Below are 27,167 nucleotides of genomic sequence, written 5' to 3'. Positions count from 1 at the left end.
TTACTCATATGTCAATGACAGTTTTCAAATTTATTGTACACACCTTTATCAAAGTCATTAGCAAAAAAAACCATCACAAAAATTTATTAAGGTTTTGATGTCATTGTTTTTATGCCTATTTTAGCTCATTAAAAAGTTTTAAAAGTTTACGTTCTCTTGTTCTTTTATTATAAATTACATATTCTTTAAGTTAGAGTCGTATAAATTTCTTCTTTTCGGTCATTATTTATAAAGGTTGTTTTAACATCTATTTTGTATATACTAACTTATGAATATAAGTTAAAATTAAGAACACTCAAATAGAGAACTTATTATTGAGGCAATTTATCAAATAATTTATGTTGAATTTTTGAGTAAAATATTTTGATATCAACCTTATTTTATATTCTTTTATGAATCTTTCAAGATGATATACTTAAAATTAGGTATTTTTTTAATAAAATGAATTTTTAATAACATATTAGAAACACTAATGACTTCTAAAATATCTATTACATAATTTTTAATCGGGTAAGTGGAAAAGTTCTCTCTATTTTATTTTTGTACTTATTTTCAAATTTTTACACATGACTTTAATAATAAAAGACATGGAACTCAAAGAAACAAGAAGGAAGAGATAATAAATAACAAGAAAAGTTCAAACTACAACTAAGATATATTTTTATGATTTTAACAATATATTAAAGTAATAGAGATTTAAGTCTAACTTATAAAACTTGCATAACCTTTTAAAGGATATGCTATTATTTTTTTTTCCTTGTGATATATTAATAACTTTGAAACATGGTAGTTCATTCTCTTGAAATGGTAATCACCAAAATTTAAACCAAAATATTAAATATGTGAATCGTAAAGTAGAATAAAAATTGAGAAAGAGATATGGTTGTTCAGTTATTTCATGCCAATTTCAAGAGAAGGATGTTTCAAGTATTATTATTTTTAAAAAGAAAATTATTCTAGTAAAACCTCTTCGGAAATAGACATGGCTTTTTGACCAAAAAAAACAAAATATCCTACCCAAAAAAGACATGGCTTTATTGCCCCTATGATGAAAATATCCATTCGAGTAGACTAAATGTTTTTAGATAAACAAATCAGAATACTTAATAAATATAAATTATAAAGTAAAAAGAATACTGTACATACATGAAAAAAAACATTTATTACAATTTAACTTTTCATGTATACAAGAAAAAGAAAAACAATTAAGTTGTTTTTTTGCGGACTCTACTAGTAAAATCCTTGTCTTAAAAAATGGCACGAAATAAGAGGAAAATTAATATCTCATTATGATTTTTCATTTTAATTTACTATAAATAAATAAGTAAATTTTAACAAAATTAAAAAGAAAATAGTAAATGATGTTATGTGAAGAAAAAGACTGAAGAGAAAATAGAAAGACCTAGGGTGAAAAAGAAAACAGAAGAGAGACATATGATAGAACTGTTTAACTTGAGCGTTTGGCGATAATTGTTCATCGGTTCAGGGAAAGCGATTTGTGAAGATGATTCATCATCCAGAAAAGGTACACATCTTTTCATTGTTTTTCCCCCTTTCTCTAACCCTTGAATTTCACGATGCAATGTGAACTTCTTTTTCCAACCAATTTCGTAACTTTTTATACACAATACTTTACTCGTCAAGAATAGCTTCTGAAAGATCGAAACTAGTTCAGTCAATTTTGGCAGTGGAGTTTCTGAGAATTTTGACGTTACCGTCGTAGTCAAAGTTTAGCGATTCAATGTTGTTCTTTTATTCTAATTCTAAAAGACAAAAAGTATGCCCACATGCACATTGCTCTCACTCTTGAAAATCTTTTTTTTTCTTTTTCTAGATTTCGAAAAATCGAATCACAGTTATACCACTTCCGATTCTCGGTCGCTTACACTCTTTGTTGCTCACCCTTTCTTTTTTACTTTACCTGATCTGATATTATTAACAGTAGGATTTGTTTGTGGAACACTTTTCTAAAGATACATGCTTGAGAAGAGCATAAATAAATGAATTAAGAATACACTTCTTATATATATATATATATATATATATATATATATATATATATATATATATATATATATATATATATATATATATATATATCATCTTTATTTTGAAAAAAGATTGCTTTAGTTTATCTATAAACTAATTTTTAAATATATAATTTTTATTTTTTTCTTATTTCCTATACGATATGCGTTTGTAGAAAGATTTATCGTAATAGTTTCTCTAAACGTTTCAGCAATAAAAACATACTTCCAAGCTTCTTAAATCAGGCTTCACTCTTTATTATTATCTCAATTTTTAACACTGATAAAATTTTCAATTTTATCTATCCTGCTCTAAGTTAATTTCTTGAGCCAGAGAAGTCTTCTAGATCTATAGATGTTATGGCAATTTAAGCTTTTAGTTCTTTCCCTAAACCTTGCCACACTAGCCTTGGTGATGCTTCAATTACACAAGCTAACACTTCTTATAATCCTTTCCTACAATTTAATCCATCTCCCCTAAAAATTAACATACACACACACACACGCACAGGTTCAACATAAAGTTGGCAAGTTTGAATTGTCTGGTAGCAAACAAACATTAAACAACTTGGAAATATATTGGGTGCTGATTTGGTAGATTTGATTGAAGTTTCACTGCATGTAGGCTATAGATAAAGGAGCCAGGTTAAGAATGTCTTATTCAATTTATGTCACAGTTTATTTAATATGACTGGATCTTGGACAATCCATTAGACTTGATCCATTTAATAACTAATTATTTTTAGCGTAAAGTGATCATTTTGGTCTTTGAAAATATGTTAAGGTTTCAATTTAGTCTTAGAATTTTAATAAATTAATATAAAGTTCCTAAAAGTAACTTTCATATCCCATGTTCATCCTTCATTCAAATGTCCTTGACATATGAAAGTTATTTTCAGTGACTTTTTATTTATTTATTTGTCAATATTGAATGTGTAACTTGAAAAATATAGACTTACAAGGACCGAAAATATCATTTAACCTACTTTTGGAGTAGTGTGTTGTGTTAATATTAGATGCACTCTATAATCAAATGTTTTTGCAATTGTTAAAATTAGGTTAAATAAGATTTTAGTATCTTCAAAATTGTTAAAATATATATGAATTCTATGGCTTATATATTGCCATGCGTAGGGTTTAGCATGAACAAGTCTCTACTAGCAATACTCTTTCTTTTATGACATCGTTTTAGGGGCATCCTCATTTATCATGCCCCAAAAGTGTCGTATAAATGTGCTAGATATCGTAATTCTGTATGAAGTTAGAAGGATGTTAAAGATTGTTGTGAACACTTTGAACATAAAATTAGATACAAATATTCTGAAGTTAATATAATTTTGACTTCCGAAAGCTTGCATCTTGTTTTCAAAATCCTTTGGAATTTTGAGTTATAAGTCGTGACTTCATAGAAATTTGTTGCAGCTGGTAATTGACCCATATTTGAGTTTCTTAAGTTGAACTAGAAAATGCTGCATTGCTTAACGTGTTCATGTAGGAGATATGCTAAGGAATAACTAATTTTTCATTTTTCTGATTTGTGTTGCCCCAATTTTCTTAATTTATTTCAACAGTGGATATGTAAGGAGTAATGGATACTTGACCTTGTGATTGTTTTGATGAGTTTGTGTGCTCTTAATAGAAAATGTTGACAGGACCGTTTTTGTAGTTTGATGCGCAGTTTTAATATGTCTTTTATCTCAATACTCAACCAATTTATCTATGATTATTGATAGCAATATTTTTCCTTTGTCTAAAACATTTCTACTTATAGTTTGTTTCGTGGCCTAATATTAAAATGCGTGTCCACAATTGTCTCAATGAATTTGACAGACAAATATCTGTCTAATATGTGGTGATAAAGGAAATCCGAAGTGCCACGTATATTGCGTCCGATGTAAAGCTTGTTTTCAGCATAGGTATGTGTCTTGTGACTTAGTCTTTGGATAATTAATTGGGATTATTTTTGTGTTACTGGATTTGATATCTGCATGATTTGTTAAACCAAAAGTAATGTCTACGTTTTGTAAAATGAGTAGATATATATGTATTAATGACTTTTAAAATTGATACAATTTTGGCAAGGTTGTCAAGTCTGAGATTCTACATAAACTCATGACATTTTTCGTAGATTTGATTTGTAAATTTTTAAGAGCTTACCTAATATAAAAGTAATATTAAAAAGTTTATTAATGGTATTGACATATATACACATCAATACATTTTAGAAAACAATAACTCAATATTTAAACTTCACAATAAATAAAAATAACAAATCACAATAATGAACTATGTACTGTTTAAATTTTAAACTTACATAGATGACTTAATTACATATATATTTATAAAAGAGTTAATTTCTTTAGTAGTTTGAGTCTTAATAAAATATTGTCATAATGAATGACAAAAAAACTATATTGATTTTGTTCTAATGAAAAGTACTCTGGTTTGATTTTTAGAATTTCTAGTTAGAGCATTCAGAATTGAGTGAGACTTCCCATAATGAGAGAGGTACCTTTTATAATCATAGTTAGTTGCTTTGTTATCCTTGGATCTTAACCTACATTATCTATCCCTTAAGATTTGTATTTTCCTCAACTGATTTCAAGTACCAAGACAAAATATTCCCCTGATTTTTGCCTAAAATTCCAGGTACTTTAATTGAATCGCTTTATCAAACAGACACGGTTACATTTCCTTATGATAAGGATAGGACTAATTACAGATACAGTTTGGCTTGCTTTTGACTAGTTTATGAAATTTTATTAGTTCAAAAAAGTTTATTGTAGCTTACTTAAAAAGGAATTTGACGGGAAGTTAACTTGTTTGTTCTATCTTGGTCGTTTTTTGTATCAGCTATATCAATCGTAATGTTGTAGGAGTTATGATAAGGGTTCATTTTAATTTTTGATTACAAGGTGTTTTCGGTTATGAAAACTATAAGAAAGATCCTTACTGGACATGAAGATAATCTTTGAGGTTATCTAAATGTGAAGGTTCACTTCACAAGAGCAGAAGAGGAAGAAGAGGGTTCAATTAAACAAGAACCAATATAAGAGAATAAAAACAAGATAAATGGCATGAACATACAAAGAACAAGAGCATAAGAACTTGAAAAAGAAACAAAAGATGAAGAGAAAGAGAGAAGAAGAAGAAGAAGGGGAAGGAGGCACACCACTTGGGGGATGGATCAACCTAAGATACGTGGTGGTTGTCATCACTTGAACCAAGTTCAAGATAACATAAGGGAGAAGTACACTCTAGAAAAGAAAGACACACTTGGCTGAATATAATCATTACTCAAAGTATTCAACCCTTTACAAGTAGTTGTGACCTTATATAGGCATGGTAGGGACCTCTAAGAAAAAAAAAATAGGTTTCTAGAAGCTAGGTCAACCTAGCATGAGCTAGGCAGCTCCTTGCTCTCCAAGGATGCCCCAAGCCATCTAGAAGGTCAACACAATCATATAATATTTCCACTCCAAGTGCCGCCCCATGTGTGGGCCTTTGTCCGAAAACAGTCTTAGGGGTTATGGGCTCATCAAGTTAACTCAAACTTTTGACAACCTTTAATGTTGGTATGAAACTCTACTAATGCTAAACAAGAAAATATTAAATTATTGTTGCGACCCAAAAATGGAAAACAAAAAATATGATCAGCTAATTGTTGAGACAAGACAAGCTCGTCTATAGCTCCCTTGGTTTTGATGTTTAACAAATATACATGCTAAAGGAAGAGTTCTACTTCTATGCAATCTGGATGTGGTTTTCTTTCCTTACTTTATGGTGATTGTTTTAGCATATCTCTCTCCCCCTTATTTGTAAAAGATCAAAAAGACGTAGAGAAATGCATTGTGTAGAATTACTTAAATAATTTAATTATGGATTGCTGAGTTATTGAGTTTGGGTCCTAGTTTTCTCTAAAGTGTAGACTCCCCCTGTTTTGTTGCATTTCCTAAATAGTTTTATGTGTTTGTTGGAAATCTTCCTTTGGTTCTTCAGGCTTATTTAAGATTTTTGTCTTCTAATATTTTGTTGTTATGTATGTTCTAGCTATTGTTATAATTACAAAAGACAAAAATTGAATAGAAGTAAGCTTGTTAAATTAAGCAATCAAGAGATAAACATCACAATTGAAAAGACAAATATGGAAAAGATAAACTAGTGAAAGAAACAAGCAGAACAAAGGAAACGACAAAAAAAAATCTAGATTCTATCTTAGGGTTTGGAAGGGTTATACTGCATGGAGTTTAGAAGGTTTTGAACATGAACTTCCCCCTTCTATGCTCTTCCAGTATTCTCTCAATTCTGATGGTTAGACGCTCATTATTTTTGGCAATTAATCGCCTAACTTGATTAACTGTTCCTTTAGCAGAAGTATCTTCTAGTACAGCTGGCAAACTTGGAACAATATTTGCGTCTTTGTTGCCCTTCAACTTTTTCCTTTCCATACGTTTCTTCTATCCTTCTGCAATGTTTCCTAGGGTTTTCTCTTTCTTTGATGAGAGTCTCTCTCCTCTCGTAGCACCATTCAAGAGAATGGCATCCAGAGTTGGGGTTGGGAAAGTTGGAGTCGATATGTGATTGATGACTCCTTGCTTAGTAATTATCCTGAAGATAAGGCGCGAGCAGTAACGTCCTTCCTGTTTGGCTTCATAGTTAACCATTGTTCGTGATAGATGAAGAAAGATGAGATGAGGAAGATGGAAGTCGGTGTTGGCCAACAGGTTGAAGAAGGCAAACTTTTCCAACTTAGGTCACCTCGCCGATGGAATTAGAATGCAGGAAGGTTCTCCTATAGATGTGGAGGAGAGCCTTTGCTGGCTCACTTATTGTTCAATGACAATGTCATTTCACATGAATCTCTTTTCAAAGTTCTTTCCGTAGAGAACCTTCTCCCCCTTCCTGATGACATAGATCTTGTCCCAATCCTCCATGAAGTAGTCATTGAACCGAGAGCAGTTGACTGCTTCGACTATGGTTTCTACATCAACAACAATCGTTTTTCCAGCAACCATTGACAATATGGAGTCGGGCTCAGCTTGAGCGTTCTTTCAGAACTCTCTCACTAGTTCTAGAAAAATGGGCTTGTCCAATGAGAAGTAGTTTTCTGCTCCATGCCATCTAACTCTTGATAATTCAATTTCTTGTGCTTGAATCTCTGCCAAGGTCTTCCAAGAGAAGAGTTTCATCATCAAATAGACGGATGCTGCTTGTCCTCTTCATAACTTCCATGACTTCAGTAAGAGAAAGGTTGTTTAGTAAAGCTGCTGCCATGGTTGAAGGTAGAGAGTAGGGGGAAGTTTTTAGAGAGAGATGATGAGCTGAGGTTCTTGAGAAGAGGTTGGGTATGCTAAAGGTTTTTGAGGTTCAACTTCTTAACACAAAGGAAGAGCATAAAGCTCACGTCAAAAACCCCAACATTCATTAAAGGAAGAGCATAAAGATTGTTGAGATTAAAAGGAGTACATGTCACGAAAGTCAACTGCCAAGCTCTCCACAACGACTTGTAATAGTATTATAGACTTCATTGTATTGAACATATATCCTCTCTTTGAGAGTAATAGTCTAAACGACTTGTAAGCAATCAATTGGTTGCAATTCTGAAGAGAATCAAAACACTTGTAACTTAACTCAAGAGAGTTAAGGAAATCTAGGCAGCGTATCAGAGGATGCCAAAATTGTCTAGTACTAGGAGTAGTGTGAATACTCAACTGGTCTAGGGTAAATGGAGGTTATTTGCTTACCAGGGATATCAGGAGTGGGTGAAACTCAGTTGAGCTCACAATAATTGGGAGTTATTGTTGGACAGGGACAACCAAGAGTGGGTGAAACTCAATTAGACTGTGTATCAGAGGGATACCAGGAGTGGTGAATAATATTGCGCAACCAGGAGTGAGTGAAACTTAGTCGAAGTCATAGTAATGGGTGGTTACTATTGGACAGAGACAACCAAGAGTGGGTTAAACTAAACTAGACGGTGTGTCAAGGAGACACCAGAAGCGTCTAGGGATACCAAGAGTGATGAAGAATACTATGCAACCAAGAGTGAGTGAAACTCAACTAGTCAGAGTAATAGTGATTACTCAGTTTGACTAGGGATACCAAGAGTGGTTAGAATATTCAAATATACTTCATTAAATATTTAATGGAACCCTCTAACTTAGAGGAGAATTGGACGTAACTCTAATAAGTGAACCAATGTAAAAATTGTTTCTTACAGTTTATTTAGTAAATGATTGACTCTTAATGGAAGTGATCTTTGAACACACAAGTCAATAACAAGTCTTCAATGAGCGTTAACATCCTGAAGGATTATTGTTAAGACCCCAACAAGCGTACTGAATCGTATCAAGTAATAAACCGGTAAGACCGAATATCGTATTCCAAGAGACTTGTGTGACACTAAACAATCGTATAATTACTTAACTAATTTAGACTAATGAATGATTCCATTGAGTGAGATTTAAGTGCAATTAAAATAAACATTATGCATAAGTTGTAAATTGAACTTTTGTGGATAAAACACTAGGAAATGGAATGATTAGAGATGATATGGATTGGTAATGTTGGGGTATGATTTTACCTACTACACATGCAAATGCACATCATGTCTTCTTCATTAAATTGCTCATATCAACCTACTAAGTTACTCAAACCCAATCCCTTGGTAGAGAGAGGCTAGACTTACTCATTAAACTCCAATCCCTTGGAAAACCTAACAAGTTCATCCGCTTTAAAAAATGAGATTTAAGACAACTAAAGGTTCAAGTTCTATTCCTAGATACAATTCCCTTTAGGTGTTTAGTCTAGTTCAAGGTTCACACAATATTTTCCAACATTAAGCAAACCAAAGAATCATGCTATGGTTGATCAAATCATAACAAGCTTTAAGAGAATGTTACGTACCTGCGTACGTAAACTAGTTGTTAAATTGTAATTCTATTAAATGAAATGGTTCTCTTGAATGTAATACACCCTTCTCCTTAATCCTATACTTATAGGATTAAGTGAGTGGAACACCTCACATACAGCACACTCACAGCTCACACAACACTAACACTCATCTCCAACTTACTCTTAGTTGGAACACACTAACAATAATTCTAACACTCCCCCTCAAGCTGGATCATACATATTGTATGAGCCAAGCTTGGAATAAACATACTCAAATGAAAATAACATCAATCAACCAAATTGCAAATACAAGCACTAAGAAAAATACAAGCACTAAGAAACTTCAACTTGGAAAGTCTTCAAACACAAGAGATTTCCTTTGCAGTGTTGTCTTGGAACGATACTCCTCCTCACTATAGGGACTAAATTGTCATCACTTTCTGATGGGGCCTGTAGTGGCTAGAAGCGACAAATCTACAGGGACTGCCATCACTAACTGACGAGATGATGGGGACTTACAGGGACGGCCATCTAGCACTGACTGATGGGGCCTGTATGCCATCACTTACTGATGAGGTGATGAGGGCCTACAGTGGTTGGAAGCATACTCCCCCTCACGACTGAACAACATGAATGTGAAGGTGGAAGAATGGGTGAGAACCGATCCGTACGAGGGTTTGGACAAATCTGAAACCCATAACTTCGGAAGATTCAATTCAGCGGGCGGTCTCAAAGAACAACTCCACATGAGCTCTCATGAGCTGTTACAACAAGGCATCTGCGGTCCAAAGACATGTTAGAGGTCCAAAATTCTTTGTTGGACAACTCCCAAGTAGTGATACTTAGCAGTGTATCACAAGACGATCAGGTTAAACTCTAGCACCGAACTGAGGCAAACAATGCCGAACTGAGGCAAACAATGCCGAACGGAGGCAAACTACGCCTGGAAAACAGCAAAACGGCGCCAGACAGCAGAAATGGCGCCTGGACAACGGTCAATAGTGGCTGGACAGCGGAAAACGGTGCGGGACAGCGACAAACGACGCGGACATCAACAAACGGTGAATAAGCTGGACACAGTTCAGCAGAGAGGGCTGGAAATTCACGGTCCAGGTGCTGGAAAAAAGGAAATACACAGTATGGAAGGACACGGTTTTGAGAGGCATGGCAGCAGCTGCACACAACATTAATGGCTGGAAGGAAAGAGATGAATCACGTCCATCAATAACATTTCACGTTCCCAGCTGCTAAGGAAAAGAGAAAACAGCAGCAAGTGGTAAGCATCCAGCAAACACAAGCCCAGCAAAGAGTGTGGACTTGAGAGAAGGCCGTGAGATAGCTGCTGGTCCAGGTGGAGAAGTGCAGCTCATGTAAGACATATCACATCCAGCAGAGAAAGCACACAAAGAGAGGATGATAGAGACAAGAAGCCCTTCACATTAGTGAAGGCAGAGAGCCCTTCTCAATGGAGAAGGAGATGATGGAAGCTGGAGATGATGAAGACGGTAGCAATGGCTACTTTGGAGGGTCATACTGGAGAGAGGAAGCTCCGGCGACACGACCGGAAGAGGCGCGATGAGATTCCGATGCTGGGAGGGCGGTGCGTGACAAACACGCGCCAGAGACCGGCTGAAGACAGGCGGCGCGTGGAACCACGCGTCCGAGATCCACCGAAAAGAAGACGAGCGTGGAGGCGCTTGAAGAGGTGTTAGAGACGGCGACCACCGGGGTTAGGTCGCGCTCAAAGAGGCGATCCAGATCCGCTGGTCACCGGTCAAATCTGCGACAGTGGCCGGCGGCGGACGGTGGTCGACGGCGGACTTATTTGGCGCTCGTGGCGGCGCATTCGGAGGCTTCTGGTCCTGTCTCCGGCAGGGTTGTCCGTCGCTCAAGGAGACGGTCCAGATCCGCTGTTCATCGGACGAAACTGAGATGGTCGCCGGCGGCGGACGGTCGCCGGCGACCGTACGTCGCCGGCGACGTACGGAAACAAGCGGCATTATCGGCGGTGCACGGCGAAGTAAGCAGCGACAGTGGCTTTCTTGGGTTCTTCGAAGAAGAGACTACCGGTCTCTTAGATTCAATGTGAAACCTCAAATGGATGAAGGGAATGCCAAAATTATTTGACTTCTAACACATGTAAAGTACCAGTTTCAGCTACTGGTCCAAAAGGGAAAGGGAATGGGTTCAAACCCCATTCTGAGACAAATTCTGGAAGAGCCTTTTAGGAGGGGCTATCGGCGGCCGAGCCGGCGGCCGGCGACGGCAGCGGCGGCGACGGTGGCCGGCTGCAGACAGAGGCTGGCGGCGGACAGCAGAGACGACTGGCTGCACTAGTGCTTACTGTGACACTAATTTAAGAAGAAGAGAAAATAGAATTTGAGGGGCTGCCAGCGGAAATTTTAGGGGCTGCCGGCAGACGACAGAGACCACCGGAAAGTGGATCAGACAACTAGCTCTGATACCATGTTAAATTGTAATTCTATTAAATGAAATGGTTCTCTTGAATGTAATACACCCTTCTCCTTAATCCTATACTTATAGGATTAAGTGAGTGGAACACCTCACATACAGCACACTCACAGCTCACACAACACTAACACTCATCTCCAACTTACTCTTAGTTGGAACACACTAACAATAATTCTAACACTAGTCAAATATAACCTTTCACACTCTCACAGGCAATAAACAATGGTAATTTGACTGAATAAACCTCTTTATTAGATGGAAATATCGGTATCACAATAAACAACCAATAACTGGGAGCAGGGTCTCCGTCAGTTACCTGAGAGCTTAACCTCTCTTACAAAACTCCTTACTCAAAACCGCCCCCTAAACCCTAGGTTCCTCCTTTATTAATACTAATCACTCCTTCTCGAAAAGGTAAAGAATAATAGTAATTATACCTATTTATTATAATTATCTGGTAAGAATATTTCTATCCTTATTTACTATATTTACTTCTATACTATACTGAAGTACGTCCTAACTTCCTAATGACTTTCCCGCCCGTCCTAACTGTTGTCAGTTAGGACGCTCGTCGTTGTCTCCACTCGCTTAGGACGCTCATCGTTGCCCTACTCGTTCAACTATCTGTTTCTCTACCTCCTACCGTTCGGCCATCGTGCTCCTCCCTTTCAACCGTTCGGCCCTCGTGCTCCCCCCTTTCAACCGTTCGACCCTCGTCCTCTACCGTACGACCCCCTTCTCTCTCTCTCCTATATCTTCTTCTCTCGTAAACTCGCCAGCCGCGAACATTACCCACCTCCTGAAGATCAACCTTGCCCTCAAGGTTGAAGTTTGGATATTGATCTCGGATGGTTATGGCATCCTCCCATGTTGCCCCGTCTGGTCCTCCCTCTTGCCATTCGATCAACACTTCCTGCCGTTCGTCCTCTCCTTGTTGCCGTTCGTCCTCTCCTTGTTGCACCTGCCTTTTTTCCAGAACTCTGATTGGCCAGGAAGACGGTCCCTCCATCTCTAAGTCTATGGGTGACTCTTTCTCCACACGGTTCTCCCCCACGACTTTCTTTAATTGCGACACATGAAACACTGGATGAATCTGTGCGGCTTCGGGTAGTTGCAACTTAAATGCCACTTCTCCAATCTGTTGTATGATCGGGAAAGGTCCAAAATACTGAGCGGCTAGTTTAGAATGCAGTGTGGACGACATCGACGTCTGTCGGTGGGGTCTGATCTTTAAATACACCCAATCTCCCACCTCCACATTAGACGGTCTTCTTGCCTTGTCGGCCCGCCTCACCATTAGTTCTTGAGCTCTGGTGAGATGGAATTTTAGCTGGTTGAGCGCCTCATCCCTCGTCTGTAACTCGTGGCTGACGGCTTCCACCAAGGTTTTCCCTGGAACGAACCTGTGCATCGAAGGAGGAGACCTCCCATATACTGTTTCAAATGGGGTGCATCTCGCCGACTCTTGATAGCTGGTATTATACCAATATTTCGCCCAAGGTAGTACTATGCTCCATCCCTGTTAGATTTTGGGAGAGAAAATAGTGATAATGATATTATTACATTGTGTTCTGTTTCTATTACACCAAATGTCCTATATAAGGAGCAAATAGACCAGCACATAAAGGCCCAAACTCAAAGTACAATTATACCATACAATATATTTCAACACTCCCCCTCAAGCTGGAGCATATAGATCATATGCACCAAGCTTGGAACATATAAATTGAATCCTGGGCCCCCTTAGAGATTTGGTCATAATGTCTCTGAATTGTTCATTAGAATTGACAAACTCAGTAACAAGTTCCTTAGTCAACAACTTCTCTCTAATAAAATGACAATCAATTTTTATATGTTTTGTTCTCTCATGAAACACTGGATTGGAGGCAATATGAAGGGCTGCTTGGTTGTCACAGTACAGTTTTAACGACTCATTTCCACAGAATTTCAACTCTTGGAGAAGTTGCTTGATCACACAAGTTCGCATGTAGTCAAAGCCATAGATCGATATTCAGCTTCAGCACTAGATCTAGCAACAACACTTTGTTTCTTACTTTTCCAAGATATAAGGTTGCTTCAAAGTAGAACACAATATCCTGTAGTAGATCTTCGATCAATTGGAGAACCAGCCCAATCTGCATCACAATATCCTTCAATCTGAGTGCTTCCCTTGTTCTCATACAACAATCCCTGTCCTGGATTTCCTTTTATGTATCTGAGAATTCGAATCACTGCATTCCAATGGTCAACATGTGGATTCTGCATAAATTGACTCACAACTCCCACTGGATAAGAAAGATCAGGTCTTGTTATTGTAAGATATATGAGTTTTCCAACCAGCCTTCTATATCTCTCTGGATCTGAGAAAGGTTCACCTTGATCTCTCATTAGCTTTTGATTTGAGTCCATAGGACTATCAATAGGCTTGCAATTTGTCAAGCCTGTTTCCTCTAAAATATCAAGAGCATATTTCCTTTGTGAAATGATGACACCTTCTTTTGATTGTGCCACTTCAATACCAAGGAAGTATTTCAGACGACTCAGATCTTTAGTCTGAAAGTGGTTGAACAAATGATTCTTTAATTGAGTAATTTTAGTGTTGTCATTCCCTGTAATAACAATATCATCAACATACACCATGAGATAAACACATTTGTCAGGAGAAAAATGACCATAAAACACTGAGTGATCCGCCTCACATCGTTTCAACCCAAAATTTTGCACAACCCAACTAAATTTACCAAACCAAGCACGAGGTGATTGTTTCAAGCCATAGAGGGAACGGCGTAATTTACAAACTAACTTAGACTCCCCCTGAGCAACAAACCCAGGAGGTTGCTCCATGTATATCTCCTCTTCCAGATCACCATGAAGAAATGCATTTTTAATGTCCAACTGGTAAAGTGGCCAATGACGAATGGCAGCCATAACAAGTAAAATACGAACGGTACTGGTTTTAGCCACAGGAGAAAAGGTATCACAATAATCAATACCATAAACTTGAGTATATCCCTTAGCTACTAGACGAGCTTTTAGACGATCAATTTCACCAGTAGGACCAACCTTAATAGCATAAACCCATCGGCAGCCAACAAGCTTCTTACCAGGAGGAAGAGGAACAAGGTCCCAAGTACCATTGTGGTCAAGAGCTTGCATTTCATCTACCATGGCTTGACGCCATCCAAGATGATAAAGTGCCTCAAATATTATTAGGAGTCTTAAGGGAGGATAAGGAGGAAACAAAAGAGAAATATGTAGAAGACAAATGATGATAACTCAAAAAATTATAAACAGGATATGGATTACAAGTAGAACGAATACCTTTCCGAAGGGAAATGGGCAAATTATCATCTGAGTCAGTAGAAGACGAGGAGGATGAAGGATCCATGGTCTGGTGAGCTGATGGAGGAGGAGATGAGTCTAGAGGATCTTTATTGTTCTGAGCTTGAGATTGTCTCCGACGCTGATATGTGAGAAGAGGTGGGGGAACAATGTCATTCACATTTTGAGTTAGAGGTAGAGAAGCAGGAATAACCAAGGGCTCACACGATGGTAGAGGAAACATTTGTTGAATAGATGAACGATCCTCCACAGAGGACGAGAAAAACGGTGTCTCCTCAAAGAATGTGACATCAGCAGACATATAATATCTCTTCGTGGAGGGAGAATAACATTTATACCCTTTCTGAAGACGAGAATATCCCAAGAAGACACACTTAATAGCCTTGGCGGATAGCTTATCAAGACCTGGAGAAACATTATGGACAAAACATGTACACCCAAACACACGTGGGGGGATATGATATAGAGCGTTAGTTGGAAAAATGACAAAATGAGGAATTTTATTCTCAAGAGAGGAAGACGTCATCCTATTGATTTGAAAACAGGCAGTGAGGACTGCATCGCCCCAGTGATGCATAGGAATATTAGTATTCAACATCAAGGAGCGTGCAGTTTCAATGAGATGTCTATTCTTCCTCTCTGCAATACCATTTTGTTGTGGAGTGTGAGGACATGTTGACTGATGTAAAATTCCTTGTTCAGATAAAAATCAAGAAAACGCTGAAGAAAAATATTCCTTAGCATTATCACTACGAAGGATTTTAATTGTCTTTCCAAATTGGTTCTTAATTTCATTAATAAAGGACACAAATATGGGTAACAATTCAGATCTCTCTTTCATTAAATAAACCCAAGTACATCGAGAGAATTCATCAATGAAGGTTACAAAATAGTTAAAACCAAAAGAAGTAACACGACTTGGTCCCCAAATATCAGAGTGAATAGTTGAGAAAGGAGAATTACATAGTGTCTCAGACCTTTTAGGATGAGAAGATCTAACATGTTTTCCTAATTGACACGACTCACAATCTAAGACTTGAATGTTCTTGAGACTTGGAACCATCATTTTCAACTTGGATAAACTTGGATGGCCCAACCGATCATGCAAAAGTTTTGGGGATGAAGTGGTAAAACAGGAAACTGAAGAGCTATGTTTAAAAAAATAAAGTCCTCGAAACTCATGTCCTTCTCCAATCAGGCGACCCGTACCATGTTCCTGTATGACAAAGGAATTAGCAGTAAAGGTTACAGAACAATTTAAGGAACGAGTCAATTGGCTCAAGGAGATTAAATTGTAAGGACAATGAGGAATATACAAAACAGAATTTAAATTTAGTGAAGGAGATAAGGAAACTCTGCCAATTCCCTGAGATGCAACTTTGGATCCATTGGCAATAGTAATGAAATGAGGGATTTTATGAGAGGACATGGAAGAAAATGAAGAAATAGTACCAGAGATATGGTCAGAGGCACCTGAGTCAAGGATCCATGGATTGTGACCTTCCACAGATTGAGATACACCGGCAGTTGACACATTGGACATGGAAGAGGATTGGTCAGGATTAGAAGATTTTCCAGACTTATACTTCAAAAATTCTTGATATTCTTCATTTGAAATTTTGGGTTCATCAGATTTCAAAACATGAACGACCCTGTCTGGATATCCATGTAAGGCATAACATTTCTCTCGAGTATGGCCTATCCTCTTACAATATGTGCACTGAGGAGGCATACCACGGCCACCACGTCCTCCTCGATTGCCTCTGCCTCCTCCTCTTCCTTGTGGTGCTACCATAGCTGATGTTTCAATACCACCAATTGAACTTTCGTCTTTAACTAATGAAGGTACCCGAAGAAGTCGAGTAACTAAGCTGTCCATTAATGGAACTTGATCACCAGCTAACATTTGATCACGAACATGATCAAAATCTGAATGTAGACCTCTTAAAATTAAGACCATGTAAAACTTATCAAGCTTCTTGTTTAGGCCTTCTAAAGAATCAGGTACAAAGAATTCTTCAATTCTTCTACAGCAGCACGGGCCGTTCCTATGTAAGTAACCATATCATGATTGTTTTGTTTGAGGGAAGTCACTCTTTGAGTTGCATCAAAGAGGCGTTGCACATTGTTAGCAAAGATATCCTGAGCTTTTCTCCAAAAGGAGGAGCACGTTTTGTAAGGTCTCAAAATTTCTAAGACTTCTTGTTCAATAGATTGCCATAGGACAGCACATAGTTGAAAATCATGCTTCTGCCAATGAGATTTCTCTTCTTCAGGAACGGTGGAAACATCTTGTTCAAGATGATCATGGTATCCTTGACCAAGAAACCATAACTCCACGGAAGAAGACCAAGATAGATAGTTTTTCCAATTGAGTTTTGCAGAAGTAATGGTTGGAGTAGCAGAGAGAGACGATGTTCCAAGACCAACCATTATAAAGCCAAACAAGAAAAGAGAAAAAAAAGGAATTGTGGGAAGAAACCCTAAATGGAGCAACCCTCAACAGAACAGCAAATCAGAGACCACAATACACTCAGGAGACGGAGGCGAAGCGACCGGTAGTGGCGCGGTGAAGATCCGACACCGGAGAGGCGGCGCGTGAAGCCCACGCGCCCGAGAGCGGTCACAGAGAAACGGCATGTGACGGCACGTCGAGAGGAGGATGAGGCGGCGACCACCAGGGATGGGTCGCGCTCGTCGAGGCGCACCGAACCCTTAACTTCGCTGGAGAAAAGGCTGTGCCGGTGACGGCGACGGCGGCGGCGACGGACGGTAGCGGCGACGGCGACGGAAGCGACGATGAACGGTGGTGGATGCGGCAGGCAGTGAGTGGCTAACGGCATACCCTAACCTGCTTTGATACCCTGTTAGATTTTGGGAGAGAAAATAGTGATAATGATATTATTACATTGTGTTTTGTTTCTATTACACCAAATGTCCTATATAAGGAGCAAATAGACCAGCGCATAAAGGCCCAAACTCAAAGTACAATTATACCATACAATATATTTCAACAATCCCTTTGGTTGTTCTGAGCAGAAGCATCTTAGATAACCCTTCAATACCCTATTCACAACCTCAGTCTGTCCATCGGATTCAGGATGATAGGCGGTGCTCATCTTCAGTTGAGTTCCCTGTAATTTAAACAACTCCTTCCAAAAATTACTCAGGAACAGTGGATCCCTGTCACTCACGATAGATATTGGCACCCCATGCAACCGGACAATCTCCTTTACAAATACTTTAGCTATGGTTCGAGCGTAATAAGGATGTTTCAGTGGTATGAAGTGTCCATATTTGCTGAGGCGGTCTACCACTACCAGCACAACATCATATCCGTGGGACTTGGGCAACTTAACGATAAAATCCATGCTTATCTCCTCCCAAATGGCGTTGGGTATGGGTAAAGGTTGCAACAACCCCTGCGGAGAGGATGACAGATATTTATGTTGTTGACATACCAGGCAGCTTGCAACAAAGTCAGTTACGGCTTTCTTCATTCCTACCCAATAAAGAGATTGCACTACCTTGCGATAAGTCCGGTATACCCCTGAGTGTCCTCCTGTTTGCGTGGTATGAAACTCTACTATCAACTTGGGCACCCAGGCCGATCGGGCAGACAGCACAAGCCTCCCCTTATAGTATAACCGCTCGTGTTCTAGAGTGAACGAGGGATGTGAGTTGGGGTCTTTTCTCAAATCTTCTATCACCTTCTTTAACTCTTCATCTACCTCAACTTCTTCCAGAATCTCCCTGAAATCTTGCCAGTAAGGTCTGGCCACAACCCTCAATTCCTTTTCTTCCTGTGGATCATCCTCTTCCTTCCGTGATAGGGCGTCTGCTACCTTGTTGGTGACTCCTGATTTGTACACAATTTCAAAGTCATAACCCAGGAGCTTCGCAATCCAATTCTGCTGATTCTGAGTGGTGATGCGCTGCTCCAAAAGGTACTTCTGGCTCCTTTGATCGGTGTGAACCACAAACCTTTGTCCCAAGAGGTAAGGCCTCTAGTGTTGTATGGCTAAAACCAATGCCATTAGTTCCTTCTCATATATCGATTTACTAATGTCCCCTCTGATAACGCTTTACTAAAGAAAGCTATGGGTTTCTTTCCTTGCATGAGTACCGCTCCTACCCTTCTTCCCGATGCATCACACTCAATGTGGAACGGTTGGTCAAAATTAGGTAGAACTAGCACTGGTGCGGTAGTGATGGCCTTCTTTAACCTTGACATAGCTTCCTCTGCTTGCTCCGTCCATGTAAACTGCCCTTTTTTAAGAAGGTCGGTCAAAGGTTTGGCAATATTCCCGTAATCCTTCACAAACCTCCTATAGTATCCTGTCAGACCCAGAAATCCCCTCAAAGCCTTCACCGTCTTAGGTTTCTCCCAGTCTATCACGGCCCTTACTTTGTCCTCGTCCATTTCTACGCCTCTCGCGGATATCCGATGACCCAGATAGCCGATCTGAGTTTTACCGAACTCACATTTTTTTTTGGTTGCCACCCACCTATTTGTCATGAGTTCCCTTAGCACCATCCCCACATGCTCTAAATGCTCCTCCCAGGATCGGCTATACACCAATATATCATCAAAGAACACCAGTACGAATTTCTGCAGGTAAGGCTGCATTAGACTGTTCATTGCACTCTGGAATGTGGCTGGTGCATTGGTGAGGCCGAACGGCATCACCATGAATTCGTAGTGACCCTGGTGCGTCCGAAAGGCCGTTTTCTCTATGTCTCCTTCTCCCATTCGGATCTGGTGGTAGCCTGACTTCAAATCCACTTTCGAAAAATATTTGGCCCCTCTCAGTTTGTCTAGCAATTCCTCTATCAGTGGGATAGGAAATTTATCGGGTACCGTGGCTTGGTTAAGGGCCCTATAATCCACACAAAATCTCCAGCTGCCATTCTTCTTCTTCACTAATATTACCGGGCTCGAATATGGACTGTTGCTCGACCTTATGACACCCGTTTTTAGCATTTCGGCCACCTATTTCTCAATCTCCCCCTTCATCACATGGGGGTAACGGTACGACTTTACATTCACGGGATCCGTACCCTCCTTTAATGGAATTTGATGAACCATGCCCCTATCTGGAGGTAGTCCGCTCGGCTCATGAAATACGCTCGCGTGCTGAACCAAAATTTGATTCATGTCATGCTTATGCTTCTTTGTCATCTCCGGACCGAATGGTCCTTCTCCCTGATTGTACGGTTTTCTTCCCTCATCCTTTTCTGTCTCCTCAAACTCCCACACCAGCAATCAGGCCTCTACTTCTTTCATTTTGAACAATGCTTCGGGTTCCACCAATCTCCGAGTTAGAGTAGGATCTCCTTTAATGGTCACGTTCCTCCCTGCTTGATCGAACACCATGGTTAGCTTGCCCCAATTTAATGTTACTTCTCCCAGCTTAGCCAGCCATTCTACCCCTAGTATCACGTCAACTCCGCCCAGCTCAAACAGGTGGAACCGTTCGGTGATCTCCGCCTCTCCCATGCGAATCATTACTTCTTCACAACACCCCCTCGTCTCCTTTCTCTGCCCATCCCCCAAACTCACCCTATAGGGTGGCGTATCTACTACGGGTAATGCTAGTTCTTCTACCAATTCTTTTCTTATGAAGTTGTGGCTGGTGCCACTGTCAATCAAAATCAGTACTTGTTTCGTCCCTATCTATCCATGCAATTTCATCGTTCTGGGCTGGGTGAGCCCCCCTGCCGAGAAAGCCGATAGCTCCATTTGGTCGAGTTCGGTCTCAGCTTCTTCTTCCCTGCTTGATTCCTCGTCTTCTGCCAGTATCAGCATCTGAAGGCTCCTTTCTGGACAATGATGGCCTGGACCGAACGGTCCCCCACACCTGAAACACCTCCCTTCTAACCTTCGTTTGACATATTCAGCGTACAGTAAATCCCGCACGTTCCTTCCTTGGTTGTTTGGGAACGATCGTTCTCCTTCTCTCCTCGGGTTCCCTTCCTTTCCTCCTGTCCGCCCCCTCTCTGTGATTCCCGTTCGGTTTTGATTATGCCGACTGGGGTCCGTCCTCATTATTGAACTGTTCGGTTTTACCCACGTCTGGCTCTTGCTTATGTTTCCACCTCCAGCCTTTGTGCCCCCTTGGAACTCTTCCACATCCTTTGCCAGTCTCATTACGTCCATCAATTCCCTCGGGTCCAGCGATCTGAGTTGATTACGGATCCCCTCCTGCAATCCTGCCATGAAGTATCCCATCAGCTGTGCATCAGGTATTTTTTCTGCTTGGCCGGCCAATACATCAAATTCTTGGATGTATTCTTCCACGGTCCCTGATTGTTTATAGGCCGCCAGTCTCTCGAAGACGGATCCTCGGTTTCTTCCTTCGAAACGGATCACCAACGACTCCTTTAATCCTGTCCATGTGCGGTTCCTGGCCTTCTCCCTCCAAAACCTGAACCAGTGTCCCGCGATTCCCTCCATGCTGATATAGGCTAGGCGCAACTTTTCTTCCTCCGACACTCCTTGTAGTTCAAAGAATTTGTCCGCTCTATAGATCCAATTCAACGGATCGCTTCCTTCGAAGATGGGTAAGTCTACCCTTCTCCTCCAATACGGTTGCTGCTCTCGGTGTCCACCATCTAGCCTACTGCCATCCCTCTCGTCCTCCTCATTCCTTCTCTCGTTGACCGACCCCTGACTTCCATCAGAATTTCCCTCATGTCGTCGACCTCGCTCTCCCATCACCTTCACCAGTTCCTGGATTGCTGCCTCCAGTCCTCCCATGGAGATTTCTATTACCTCCAACCTTCCTTCGACAGCATTCACTCTTCCCTCCATGATGTCTTTCTCTCGTCTCTATTAAGATCCGGCAGGTCGGACCAATTGTTACGTACCTGAGTATGTAAACTAGCCAAATATAACCTTTCACACTCTCACAAGCAATAATTGATTGAATAAACCTCTTTATTAGATGGAAATATCGGTATCACAATAAACAACCAATAATTGGGAGCAGGGTCTCCGTCAGTTACATGAGAGCCTAACCTCCCTTACAAAACTCCTTACTCAAAATCGCCCCCTAAACCCTAGGTTCCTCCTTTATTAATACTAATCACTCCTTCCCGAAAAGGTAAAGAATAATAGTAATTATACCTATTTATTATAATTATCTGGTAAGAATATTTCTATCCTTATTTACTATATTTACTTCTATACTATACTGAAGTACGTCCTAACTTCCTAATGACTTTCCCGCCTGTCCTAACGGTTGTCAGTTAGGACGCTCGTTGTTGCCCTACTCGTTCAGCTCTCTGTTTCTCTACCTCCTACCGTTCGGCCATTGTGCTCTCCCCTTTCAACCGTTCGGCCATCGTGCTCCCCCCTTTCAACCGTTCGGCCCTCGTGCTCCCCCACCTGTTCGGCCCTTGTCCTCTACCGTACGGCCCCCTTCTCTCTTTCTCCTATATCTTCTTCTCTCGTAAACTCGCCAGCCCCTAACAGAGAAGGAAATAAACACTAACAATCAATGAAAGAAGCTTATACTCATTAAAAACAAGTTCATTTACATAAGAGTTTAATAGTTACATCATTCCCCAACAAAATGAAGTTAGCTCTCCATTGTCATGGAGAGCTTGAGCTTACAACGGAAGAAAATGGAAGAGATGAAGACCCAAGGAAGAGGAATGGAGAGCTCCCACACACCCAAACTTGCTCCAAGAGGTCCAAAATGGCGTTGTCGTGCTTTAGCCGCCAAGAAGTTAGTATCTTCGTTGCATGGTAGCCTTAAATAGGTCTAGGGTGCCACATCAGCAAGTGTCACGCTTAGTGCCCAGAACTGGATGGCGCTCAGCGCCCTGTGTGGGGTGCCCAGGCGAATTTGCGCAGCAAATGGCGCTTAGTGCCCCTGAGGGGGCGCCCAGGCGAGGAGCTTGCCTTCATGTGCCTTCTAGTTTGATGCTTTTGCTGCTTTTCCTGGGTTCCAACTCCTTAATGGTTTTGATGCTCTTCCAATGCACACAATTTGCCTACAAAATGAGGGAATTAATGATGAAAACCATTAAGTGTAACCTAGACTAAACTTATTCACGAAAGTGAGAGAAAAGAGAGGATTAAAGAAGCTTCAAGCTCAAAGAGAGTTGATTTGGTATAAAAATGCACCACAGATAATGGTAAAGATTACTGTTGTCAATTATTACCCACAAATCTCTTGGGAAATGAGTGAGTTGGTCCTATAAACGAACTTAACAGAATAACATTTATAGATAGAACACAACTAGCTCACAAGTTTAACGTACATCATGATCAACCTTATAGCCACGAAAAAGAGTTATGAAAATGCTATTCAACCCCCCTTTCTAGTGTTTTCCTACAACTTCACTAATACGGTATGAGTTTTTCGCATTGTATGGTATTTATGGTATGCTGGAACAGAATTTGAATTTGATTTATTTGTCCCTTCTAATTTTTACTTTTATACATTGAAAAAATAGGAAGTCACCGATACTGCATAATTTTCAATGTTTAACCCAACAAAAATTTAGAAATAAGGAAAAAATTGTGAGACTCACATTATGAAAATTGTAATTTGGAATTAAATAAGAGGAAACAAAAAGTATAACTAATGAACTAACTGAATGTACACATACATTATATGTTCTAAGATGTCCTCAAGATGGAGCATGTATATTATGTACTTTTATCTTACAAGTTGTTATACATTAATGAAAAAATCTTCCAAATTATAAAAATTGCGGTAGGAATTTCTCAACAGTAATGTATTAGCCCTGATTAATCTACCATGTACCAACAATATCAATTTGCTTGGTCTTTTATTGAATAATTTAGAAGCTATAAGTTCCGAATTATAGGTTATCACTTTATGGGCTTCATTGATTATGATTCATATTTTCTATTTTTAAGTAGCTACCTTCGCTGTATGAATTCAAATATTGCAGTTTCTTTTAGTATTAAAAATGGGAACCTCAACATTTGAACTCTTACGGTGAAAGTCACTGAAAGCTTTATGTGATAGCAAGCCCGTGTGCATATAGCCTCCAATCTCTTCTTCTTTGAAGGTCACTTACCACTTTCAGATTTATTATTTTATTACTTTATGAAGGAAAGTAATTTATTTAGAGAAATTGTTGCTGCATTTGTAAATTCAAATGACTAACTAGCTAATATTTCACTAAATCTCTGATGTTCTAGAGGCAACTCTATAGAATAAACTACGTGTAAAGTTAATTAGTAAATTTATTAAGGAGCTTAATATTCGTCTTATTTGGATTCTATGTTACACTGCACCAGTTTATATATTGATGTGATCCGAATCTATCCACAATTCATACTACTTGTGTTTCAAGTGGAGAAGTGAAAGTGTAAAACTGGAACCTAAGCTGGCCAATACCAGTAGAAGCATGTCAGGTAAAAGCTTAGTTTCTACAATAGCTTCTACAATACCAGAAGAAAGAACTCTTATTAGTAATGGCCACATTATTGTAAGTAACATATACATATTTAAAGTATAATATCTATTTTTCTCTCATTTAGTTACTTCTCTCAATCTATCTCTTCCTTTTTCATTTCTTCCTCTGTTCTATCATACTTTTAGTTCTCCTCTATTTATTCTTGGTTTTTTAAAAAGAAAGGAATGAAAATACTAATTCTGGATGAAGATGGAAACTACAACTACAAATGTGGTTTACAAAGTAATATTTGAAAATCTTTAATAAGTGGTATACAAATTAATCATACACGGTTGTGAGTCTTTGTCAAACATTGTGATCTTTTGTTTTTTCAATACCATTTTAAATGTAATAAGGTTGTATGTTTTGTATATGTGCATATGAGAATGGACTTCTCCACATTGAAATTCAAAACAGAATTGTATATGGATGTTCACATGTACATGTATAGATGTTCAAAAAATTGAATCTGCAAATTCAACAAAACAATGATTACTATCATTAGTGTTGTCAAATTGTCGATGTTAGAGATGGTTGCATTGAACGTGAATATTCTTATGTTAATGTCTCTTATTTTAAATCATATTTATTATTATCATTATTTAAAGTGTAATATTTATTTTAAACTTCTTGATTTACTTCTAATTGTTATGGAAAACAAAATTCAATTGTCTTAAAAATAATATTGCCCGGGTCCAAATACTAGTATATCCACAATTCATACATGTGTTTCAAGTGGAGAAGTGAAAGTGTAAAACCGGAACCGAAGGTGTTGTGTAATTCTTTTTCTAGCTTGATATATGTAAATGTGCTTAACAAATAGTTTATATGTTTGCTGATATTGTTTAAATAAGTTCTACAGATGATGGAACAATAGTTTATATATTTGCAGATATTGTTTAGATGAGTTCTATACAGAAGATGATGGAACAATTATCTGGAAATGTGAGGACTGTGCACCACGTAATCCCAAAAGATGTGGATCTGAAGAATTAAGAAGAAGCATGCGTGTAATTCATGTTGCTGAAGCTAAATATAGAAGGATAAAAATGCAAAAGGAGAGTTTTGCAGTTAGAAAACCAAAATCTGTCAGATCATCTGACGGTTTTCATAAATGCACTAGGAAAAATGACAGTGAGAAGAAACAACCGGTCCTTGAAGACAATGGCATCTATTATGAGGAACCTGAATCACCTAAAGGTCCTATAAATATTTCAACTGACAAGAAAGCATCGGAACATGAGCAATATGTTTACTCTGAAGCCTTAACGACTCAACACCATAGTTATCCAGAATTTGACAAGCCTAGCCGTGCTCACCCACTTAGTGATCCAGTTTGGACGTGAGATTTTTGCTTTATTTTTCTGTCTTGAGGCTGCTTTTGTGCTGTTAATCATTGAAGTGAAGTTCAAGTAATTTGTTATAATTCCCTTAGAGGGTTATTTATGCACCTTATCTTTACATACATTTTTTCATGTATAGGGGACAATTTATATTGAAGAACGCAAATAATTTTGGTCTTGTTGCTTATGCGTCAAGCGCAGCTTGCTCAAAAGTGCATTTGGCAGTGACACAGCTTCCTACACTGCTTGATGTGGAGATGTTATCGAGGTGTGGTATTTGGCCCAAGCGTTTTGATACGTCTCCTCCTAACGGTGATAGTATCGGTCTCTATTTCTTTCCACATTATGAAAGGTATGCTTTATCAATGGAATATATTCTTCATACTGACTGGTCTTGTAATTTTCTATGTAAACCTTGTTTTGTATATTCTCTAACATCAATTAGGGATGAGTCGATTTTTGATGGTGTGATGAATCAAGTAATTGAACAAGAATTTGCTCTCAAGGCGGTCATTAACAACATAGAGCTCCTCATTTTTTCTTCACGTTTATTACCTCCAAGTGATCGGAGTATGTTCTAAACCTTAGGCTTTTATTATAAATTTAGAAAATCTGCTGTTAGGTATTTAATTCAATCACTTATCTAATTTTCCAGGAATTTGTGACAAGTATTATTTGTGGGGTGTTTTCAAACCAAAGTCTGTCAGTGGGAATATTCGGCCCAATTAATCCCCTGAACAGAAACATTTTGTGGCTTCTTAATCTGCCGAGTCAACTCTATGAAATCTCGTACCAGGTCAGATTGAGCATATTTTCACATGTCTGTATATAGGGGTGTATGATATAAAACGCATTTAATTCAATCACTTGTCTAGTTTTCTAGGAATTTGTAAAAAGCTTTGTTTGTAGGATGTTTTCAAGTAACTTTCAGCTTTATTTGTAAAAAGCTTTCATCAACTACATATAAATTTTTTTGTAAAACGCCACCCATGATAGCCAAAGTTTTCTAGGATTTACTCTGTGGTCTTTGTTCCCATCAGCACGAGATAATAGATCAATTGTTTCTCAATTGTGGTAAAGTGTGGGTTAAAGTGTATATGTTTGTTGGTTGGATTACTAGTTTGTCAAATGTTTTGGCATGTGGTTAACTGTGTCCGCTACATGTGAAATAGGATGTTCAGGAATAATTGTTGATCTTTTGTGTTTTCGGGAATTGATTTAGTATATGTTTGTTTTCTCATAGGATGTGAATTCATGATTTATATATAAATTGAAAGTATTTGATGTAACTTATGTTTTCTAAATTTGGACATGAGACTTTTAAATGTTAAATCAAATACACTAACACTTAAAATAGGAGTTTGTCTCTATTAATTTAAGATAATTGTTTTAGGTGCTTAAATCTGGTTAGATGCATTACCTAGTGTTAATGGTACTGAAGTTGTTTTTATGTGGTTTTAAATACCTCTTATACACCAATTAATGTTTGTCTTATACGTTTCCTATTAGACGTTTTCCATTAAATCACATTAGGTTTGTGATTTGACTTTGAAAATAGCATAAAGAATATGGACAATTTTTTCATAATCACTTATTAAAAAAACAAAAATACCAAGGAAAAATAGTTTGTATAAACTCATCAGTTTAT

At 38.6% G+C, this 27,167-nt stretch overlaps 1 protein-coding gene across 6 annotated transcripts; it reads left to right on the top strand.

The window, feature by feature from the left end:
- The first annotated feature begins 1,382 nt into the window (after positions 1–1,382).
- Positions 1,383–26,598, top strand: LOC108331525 (uncharacterized). Of its 6 annotated transcripts, none has more exons than XM_017566251.2 (6): positions 1,383–1,525; positions 3,858–3,943; positions 25,069–25,518; positions 25,659–25,871; positions 25,965–26,089; positions 26,175–26,598. In XM_017566251.2, the coding sequence occupies exons 1-6, from the start codon at positions 1,505–1,507 to the stop codon at positions 26,246–26,248; spliced, it is 969 nt and encodes a 322-aa protein (XP_017421740.1). In that variant the 5' UTR covers positions 1,383–1,504; the 3' UTR covers positions 26,249–26,598. The 6 variants fall into 6 exon arrangements, with proteins under 6 accessions (XP_017421740.1, XP_052732215.1, XP_052732219.1 ...); XM_052876256.1 differs by adding an exon at positions 24,019–24,135 and having other exon boundaries at positions 1,474–1,525; positions 25,659–26,089; XM_052876258.1 differs by lacking the exon at positions 1,383–1,525 and adding exons at positions 23,667–23,786; positions 24,019–24,135 and having other exon boundaries at positions 3,852–3,943; positions 25,659–26,089.
- Positions 26,599–27,167: the final 569 nt, after the last annotated feature.

This window comes from Vigna angularis, chromosome 4 (genome assembly GCF_016808095.1).
Source record: "Vigna angularis cultivar LongXiaoDou No.4 chromosome 4, ASM1680809v1, whole genome shotgun sequence".
Taxonomy (NCBI): domain Eukaryota; kingdom Viridiplantae; phylum Streptophyta; class Magnoliopsida; order Fabales; family Fabaceae; genus Vigna; species Vigna angularis.
The sequence above is the reverse complement of the archived record's forward strand: the minus strand, read 5'-3'. Positions and strand labels throughout refer to the sequence as shown.